The sequence below is a fragment of the Vigna umbellata genome, chromosome 1, assembly GCF_029865625.1.
Source record: "Vigna umbellata cultivar VRB3 chromosome 1, Vumbellata_1.0, whole genome shotgun sequence".
NCBI lineage: Eukaryota > Viridiplantae > Streptophyta > Magnoliopsida > Fabales > Fabaceae > Vigna > Vigna umbellata.
Genome location: NC_142165.1, coordinates 105,811,171 through 105,819,777, shown reverse-complemented (window position 1 = coordinate 105,819,777; position 8,607 = coordinate 105,811,171). Strand labels below are relative to the sequence as shown.

Sequence of the window (8,607 nt, the reverse complement as noted above, 5' to 3'; positions counted from 1 at the left end):
ATGATTAGGTGTATGTAGGCGTGTTGAAGTGGTTAGCCATAGTGATTATTTAAGCAGAAAAAGAAAGGTATGAGGCAGCGATGATTAGGGAAAGAGGAAAAGAAGGTGCAGAAGAAGTTAAGGGGGACACAAAATTTGAAGCTTGGAAGCAACAAATAGTCTTCCATCTCATTTGGGCAAGTTTTGATACCTTGGAATCTCTACACAACTTTTTCTTAATTCAATTTCCCAATTCTTATCTCAAAAGCCAGAACTTGAGCCCAACTTTAACAAACATGCAATCAAATACTCTCTCTCTCTCTCAATATATAAAACCATGTGCCTAGCCATGTGCCAACCTCATTTCCCTCCAATCACCATTTTTCACTAACATCAAAACTTCAACCCTCTTTCAGGGAAACTTAATTCTTCATTACATAACACAAACATATATAACCTTTGATTTCGCCAATTCTGTGTTAGGTAGGCATAGCTAGAGCTAGAGAGAATAACGCTTTGTTCTTTCATTTTTCACTTTCCCCTTTTGCTCCTTTTTCATTACACCTATGGAAGATGGCACTATGATGAGAATGTTTGTATCTGCTTACTGTTGCGTATTTCTATGGCATGAATTTGGAGTACTTTTCTTCTGCCACACCATAATTGCATACGAAATAGCAAGAAGGGGAAATGAGGGAGCAAAATTATTCCTCAAGAAAGGAGCGAAAGAGAGATAGTGAGATTTAAGATTCGGTTTGTTAAAAACAAGGGTAAAAGAAAGGGTTGTTCCCCCCAATGTTGCTTTTGTTCGACATCTCCCTCTTTTCTTTGATGCTGTATATAGTATTGTTTATTTCATCATTTTTTTGTCACATACCACTTTGTGTGTGGCTTAAGCATGTACATTTCATCTCCCCCTTTCTTCTCTTTACTTTCAAAAGTCACATACAAAACCACAATCGTTGCACCTTTGTGTTTGCCCTAAACACCAACCTACTTAACATCTAATTTCATTCTTCCCCTTAATCACCAACATGTCCTTTATTTCCATATCAAACTTCGCACTTTTCCAAACCCAATAAACTTATCTTGTTTAACCCGTTAGGATACGAACAAAGTTTCACATTGATTAAAATAAGAGATTAACATATAGTGAGAGTTCAAAAGTAAATACTTCACTTTCCTGTTCTCACCTCTATGCTATGTTTCTTTTGGAAAATTAAACATTTGATTGAACCCATATGTTAGCTTGTTTGGGAATGAAGTTATGAATTTGAAGGAATTGGTTTTGTAGAGCTGTCAAAATGGGCTATCCGACCCGACCCGGCCCGGTCCACCATGGGTTGGTCACTTAGTGAGTCAACCCAACCCGGCTCATTTATTAGCGAGCCAGAAAAATTCAAATCCAGCCCGACCCACCACAGATTGGTGGATAAACGAGCTGTCTCACTGGTTCACTTAATTACAACTTTTTTTAAAATAAAAAAAATTACAAACTTTCTATAATTTAAATCTAAACAAAATTCGCTCCCAACACGGATGTTTAATTAATTTTAAAAATAAAGAACTTAAATAATTTTTTCAAGCAAAAACAAAATAATAAATATTTTTTTATAAAATTAAAATTAAAGTTTAATAAAATAAAATTAAGTAGGTGGGTTGGTGGGTCAACCCGGCCCATCACGGGTTCAATCCGCATGAGCCAGATTAAAATCTGACCCGCATAAAAAAATATAATTTTTTCAAACCCAACCCGGCTCAAATCCGTGATGGGTCAGGTTGGCCCGCAGATTGTGATCCATTTTGACAGCTATAGGTTTTGGTGTGTCTGAGTTAATGTCAAAAGATTTCATTGTCGACAGTGATTTCAGCTAACTGATCTTTTTGTAAACACTATGATTTAAAAAGTGATCACCACATCTAAAAGTAATTGCCTACTTATTAATTGTAGAACTGTGCACTTCATTTTCCTTACAGCCGTTGTGCTTTATTACTATAATTTAATTGTCTTGTTCTTATCCTCGCAGGACAATTAGCAATTCCATTTGCATTTTGATCGTGGGAGGAATAGACATTTTCCCTTTGTCATGTCCCTTTCAAAACAAAAAGCAGTACCATTCTCATCTACGCTTTTTTTATATCTTCCTACACCTACACTATAAACGAAATTGAAATTCATTTTTATATACATTTTGATCTTAAATTTTAAAAATAAATAGATATATTCAAAGACATTTTTTTTTCAGTAATATTAAACCACGTAACAAAGAGAATTAAATTTCGGTTATTAAGCAATAGACTATTCACAAACATGGTAGAAAAAAGAGAAAAATTCCAGGAGTGATATGCTCCTTGGAATGAGAAAGATTCTTGTAACCCTCCAGAGGGTATTAGAGACTCGTGTGGGATTCACATTTCAATTATTTCTTTATATGATTTTTTAACAGAATAATGTTATATGATAAAATGTATGAAAACCTAATTGAATGAATGTAATTTTAAACCAATTTCTAACGACAAACTTTCACCCTCCAATTAATTATTATTTTTATTTTAAATATATATAAAAATAACGTCTAAAATAAGGGTGTTAAAAATGTAAGAAAATTACACTTGTGTCATTGGGCTAGCCAACAGATTGCTAGCAAATCCAATACAAGCTAAACGGGCGACCCACATGGCCCAGTTCATATGCGTGTTAACCAACGGAAGATATTGGATAAATTTCTTTGAACTTAAAACAAATATTTTTAAAATAATTACTTATTTAAGCCATAGAAAAAAAACACTTATTAAAATAAAAAATACTTATTCTTGAAATAAACATTTCTTTAAAAAGCTAAATGCAAACTAACCCATTCAGTAACAATTTATTATATAAATGAAAAAGAAAACCCATATCCCAACATGTATAATGAAAACCAGCACAGCGACACACTAGAAGGCAAATACGGAATGAAATAAATACGAAAATTAGCAAATTTGAAAACCTCTAAAATTTGCTTTTCTATCCTTTTATTATCCTAAAACAAAATAAAAAGAAATAGCAATAAGATTTAAACATATGCATAATTCGTGAGACTTAGGAGTCTACTTAGTGAAGTTTAAAAACAATGCCAGAGAGAGAGAAAGAACCTTAAATGGTATAAAATAAGAGTGTAATCGCAAATCCATAATAGTTTTATGGACTCTTAGAAAGTGAAGTTATAAAGTAAATTTGCAGTCATTTATACAGTATATTTTGACTATATAAAAGATGAAAGTTGTTTCATCCATTGGAGAGAATACTGTGTAATGAGAATCGAAGAGGGAAGAGACAGAAAACAACTTACTCGTTTGGAACACACTCCATGGTTGGAAGTTCCAGAGAAAGGAACCTGAATCTACTTGAAAAAAAAATAAAATCGAATGAATATAGCTTTTTCTGGCAATGTCTTTCTTCTTCAGATCCCAATGGCTGCTTGTGTGCAATATAGGAGCAGAATAAATTTTTTGAAAGAATAAGACTTTAGCAGTGATCACTTAAAAACCAAATTATGGCAGGTTTTGTCACAAGGGTAAGGACAACCAATAGCCTGGACACTAACTCGGTCAAAAAACCAGTTCCCAACAGACTCTGCGATTCCCTGCTTGTAGTTTTAGACAAACATTAGATGGCTGACATCAAACCTTAAAACAACAACCAAAATATAATGAAATTCAATATTAAATAAAAAACCTTTAAACAATTCATGAGATGGATATGAACAATTAAAACAAATTTCAAATCTTTGTTTTAGAATATCAAGTGAGACTAATGATCTTGGACTATCAAATTAACTGTTGGAACTGTGATAAAGCATAGGCACATAACAAAACATGGAGAAGTTAAAATCTACTGATTGTATTGTCACTCCGATGAACTAATCTTAGTATAACTCTTCCTTAAAATTGATAAAAGCAACATCATGAGTTATTTACGAAAGATTAATTAGGAAAGACGTACTCTGTTTCCTATACGAGGAGAATCACGAGCAAACCACGTATCTTGTCTTTCTGATTGACAATGTGCGAAACATGAATTTATGAATAGCCCATTTTTGTAAGACCGTGAGAAGGCTCTTGTAGATCTAAGCATCTGATTTCGAAAACCTGTTTTATTCAAAGTTCATGATGTTGCTACCAATTAGTAACCATACTGAAAACAATTGAAGTCACGGAAATGCTACTCCAGTGACAGAAAATTTACAAGGAGTAAAAAGTAAATAAAAACAACCGTTGAAACTTATAATCAATTACCTTGAAGATACTGTATCTGTGGTGCACTGCAACGTGCATAATCTTTTCTGCATTCATACCAGTTCCATCGGTAGTCAGCAGATGGTGGAGCAAGACTGGCTTGAATCTGAAAAAAGTTCAAATAATCATCTATTAGCCTTTCAGACCAGTAATCTGAAGCATGCTCGTCACACATAACAATAAGGGTCAAAGTCATTCACAAAACATGAAATTCCATGCTTCAAAGTCATTCACAAACCATACTCCACAAGTGATAAGAAACTAACTAGCTCATGAAATGTTGCTCTCAATATAAACAAGAATTTTTGTCATGGGAAAATTTTCATATGGTGAAAGGAACTTACCTGCCAAGTATCATAAGCTGCATTGAGAAGAAACAGTGGTGTCCTAACACTGGCAATTAAGTGCTGAGGAAAATAGCACTGACAATATAATACAGAAAAGAGTAAGAACAAGTATTAAGAGATGCCTCTGCATTGAAAAGAACAAATGATGATAACAATACTAGTATTCCATCATATTATGAGTAATAGTAGTTACCAAAATTGGATTGAGGCGACTGGTGCAACTTCTTGGAAGGCTGTTTCGCACTCCCTGTCATGCAAAGATGCATCAATTAACTTTTGTTGTTTTACATGCATGCATTGCTAATAATCAAGCAATCAGAAGTTATTGAAAGCATCCTACAGGAAACTGAAATAAATTTCCACAACAAGGTGATTATCAATTATAAGGCATTATTACATCTTTACTCTTTTCCTTCCTCGTATGGGAGGAGCAGAGCTGAAGTTTCTGATTGACCAGTGAGCATGAATCTTCTTACAATCATAATATTATTGTTGGTTGTACTTATTTAACAGTGAAGAAACTCGTTTCAGTCTGACCAAATGTTGTTGTCATTGTTTCTCTGGTGTGCAAAGGCAATATAAAATGTTCTACAACATAGTGATTTGAGACAGTCTCCAAGCAGCATTAAAATTTGAGATTATTCGTGGTTCAGGCTTGGGGCAAACAATTGTTTGGAGTTCATGACATTCTGTTTTCTGCTATGAAGTTATCTGATTCACCAAATTTTACTATATCTATAACATAATAGAAACAGAAAGACAACACCATTAAATATTCAAATGAGTAAAGACCTGTAAGGTGACCACACTCCCAAACAAATTCCTCAAGCTGCGACGGCCAGACACATCAACACTGCAACAATACAACTCAAGATGTTTATTTTGTCTCCTAACGCAAATGGACTAATCAGAACTAAGATTCATGACCAGATCCAACAAATAACACATTTGAATTGAAAGTTCATTGGATGATGTTTACGAATCAAGGAACAATCCAGCATCACTCAGGCATTTTACTCTTGTGGTTCTGGGAAACAATTCCCGAAATTCATCACAATGTATAATGGCTGCTAAACCTCCTGCGGAACATCCAGATAGAAGAGCCTGAAAAAGAAAAAAAACATAGATAATATCAAAAGGAAACCAGGCAGCAATTTTCTTTTCCTGAAATTATCAGAGGCCAGAGGGAAACCTGTTTGGCATAGCGCATTCCTTTTGACATCAGATCTTCCATAGCAGCTTGCCAAATGCGTTGCCCTCTGAAATATAATCCTGCTCCCTGTGGAACAAAGATGAATTCGGTATTAATTCGACCACATTCACCATCAACCCTACATAACAGAGTGTATGACTTCAGGAGGAACTTAATGTTGAAAACGAGCTGGAACAGTTACCGCATTTTGACTGTCCCCACTAAATGATGCCCCATCACAATAACGGATTTTTATTCTATTCCAATTGAAAAAATCTGAAAATATAATCATCAAAAGAAAGATGAAGCTAATTTCTACTTAGAAATGAAGAGTAATAAGAATGAACAGGTATAAACATCTGTTATGTGCGTGTATATGCAATGCTGTTGAGTCTGACAATTGTAACCTGGATTTTCCTCAGCTTTGTTGCTCAATATCCCAATAAATGGTATTTGTTTTTCCATAAAGAATGAAGAACCATGACGTGTTTTCTTACTGTAAAGACAATTTTTTATAGTTCCACACCAGCCTCCTCCCTGTCACCAAAAGATTTACTGAAATTATTATGACTCAACAGATCAGCAGGATATTACAAGTTTCCTATAGTTACATCAATACACCGTTTTGTCCAGTGCATGAGAATTAAGCCAATGAAGATGCCCAAAAAAATGGTATCGGCAAAATCTCTCAGATTCCAAAATAAGTGTCACCAATAGTAAGAAAAATTATAATCTACAGTCATCACAGCGAAATGCTAAATTCCGTAACTCCACATGCTATATGGAAGATCCTTACACATCCTTGTACGTTAGAAAGAGTATTGGTTGAAATTTCTAATTCCAACTTCAAAATTATGTTTGGCTTAGTGCCATAATCATATCCAATACATTATCCAAAGTATTTAGAAAGGTAATCCATATTGCCTGTGCATTGATTTCCAGGTGGGTTGTTAATCGGTGCATTATTTACTTGCATGGAAAGGTAAGGAATGGATAAAAAAAATAAGTTGCATGTCATAAACCAAACACCACTGAGGATCTTCTTGACATCTAAATACGTTGTATATTTTTTAACAGGGCAAGCAAAGCTCCAACTTTACCAACATATAGTGATGAAGAAAGAAGGGGAAGATTATATGCAGCTTTACAATAATTAAGTAGTGCTCAAGAATCAATTTAAGATTGCATTAGCATAGCCTTTCTGGTCAATTAGTGCATGACCACTTTTATCAAGAAACTGTCAGTAACAAAAGAAAAATGAAAAGGATGATCCGTCTTTGGTGCACCCAGTTCAAAGTTCAGGAGTCTCACATACCTCCAATTGTATAAGCCAACTGTTTGATCCCGAACCATATCCCCGATGGAAGTGGTAACCTGGTAATGATCCATCCAGGCAGACTGCACAAAAGAACAAAAATCACGCTATATGATAATTTTCAGATCTCAATCAAAACCAGTAAAGGTTATTAGTAGCTGTGTTTTAGAAACAAAGAACACGTTTCTTCATCCTTCTCAGTTTTAAGTTCATGAAGCATGTAGGCCCAATGTCTAAATTTGTATGCTTCTGAAAAAAGGCACCAAATGAACAAAACAACCATTGATGACCTCATTTATTTGATCTACCAGATTAGTTCCAAAGAAAGCAAGAATATGTGAAGAAATAATGAATACCAGCTCCTTTAGCAGCAGCACCATTAATAAGTGTAAGCCCAACCATCAAAGGTCTGTAGAATCCTCTTCCGTTGACATACAGCATATGTATATCTGTCACATTAGTATCCTCCATGCCTTCTACCCATTTCAATATCGCCAACCCCACAAACAAAACCATCCTCTGCTTCAGCAGCTTCATGCCTCCAAAACTCTTGCCTCTTTGGCTCATTGCCAACAGAAACAAAAACACGGTGGCAACTGAAAGGGCTGCTTCACCAGAACTTTAAGCATGAAAAGGAAGAGTTCAAGAGAGTGTAGTCGGAGGGAAAGAAGAGAATGGAGAAGAAGTATATTCTTTCGGGAGAGAGGGAGAAACAAAAAGGCAAACTTTTTTCCAAAGGGTGTGAAATTGTCAAAGTGAAATCGGGGAAAGGAAATGATAAGATAAATAAGGAAGCTTTCTGCTTGGGTAATAAAGTAACAATGAATGCAGCAATAATAGCTGCAAGAAAACACAGAGGGAGCTTAAATAGAAAACATAGAAAGGTGGGACACAGTTTTAGGATTGAAAAAAAAAATGGAAAAATTAGACAACAAAGTCCAAGAAACAAGCAAGAAAGGAATGAAATTCATTGAGAGAGTAAATAATGGCAATCACATGAATGAAATGAAAGTATAGATAATGAAGGAGTGAGTGAGAGGAACTAAGGTTGTAGTTTAGAAAGTGAAGGTAAGGAATGTGAAGAAAAGAGCACCGACATGAAACGTGAGAGGAGGAGGCTGGCCAGAGCTGTACCTCACTCCCATCATTCTCACACTGTTGAAACTCTGGGCCCTCTGCTCTCATGAGTTGTGCAAAATCCCATTACAATTTCAGCACTCATAACAATTATTTTATTCTATCATCATTTTCTTTCTATTTTATATCCAATCTTTAACCAAGTAATTCAGAACTTTAACTTATTGTATTCGTAAGTTTTTGTCACTGCTTCATTATTTTTACTAAACTTACACTCATATCTACATATCAATACTAATGAAATCAATGTTTTTACTCTCTCTACTTCTCTCCGTGTATGTCACCTTGTTCTGTTCCTGTTGTTTTGGTGGTACCGCATACCATTTAAGATTCTTTTAGGACCACGAGACTTCAGCACA

At 34.9% G+C, this 8,607-nt stretch overlaps 1 protein-coding gene across 1 annotated transcript; it reads right to left on the bottom strand.

Annotated features, from left to right (window-relative positions):
• Nucleotides 1-3,106: 3,106 nt before the first annotated feature.
• On the bottom strand, nt 3,107-8,275 carry LOC124838551 (pectin acetylesterase 10-like). The gene is made up of 12 exons (XM_088105371.1): nt 7,468-8,275; nt 7,112-7,194; nt 6,204-6,333; nt 5,999-6,072; nt 5,797-5,883; nt 5,584-5,708; nt 5,397-5,457; nt 4,798-4,851; nt 4,602-4,679; nt 4,258-4,363; nt 3,965-4,110; nt 3,107-3,605 (listed from the first exon to the last, which is right to left on the bottom strand). Exons 1-12 carry the CDS (start codon nt 7,676-7,678, stop codon nt 3,498-3,500), a joined length of 1,263 nt encoding a protein of 420 aa, XP_087961497.1. The 5' UTR covers nt 7,679-8,275; the 3' UTR covers nt 3,107-3,497.
• Between the last annotated feature and the right edge of the window lie 332 nt (nt 8,276-8,607).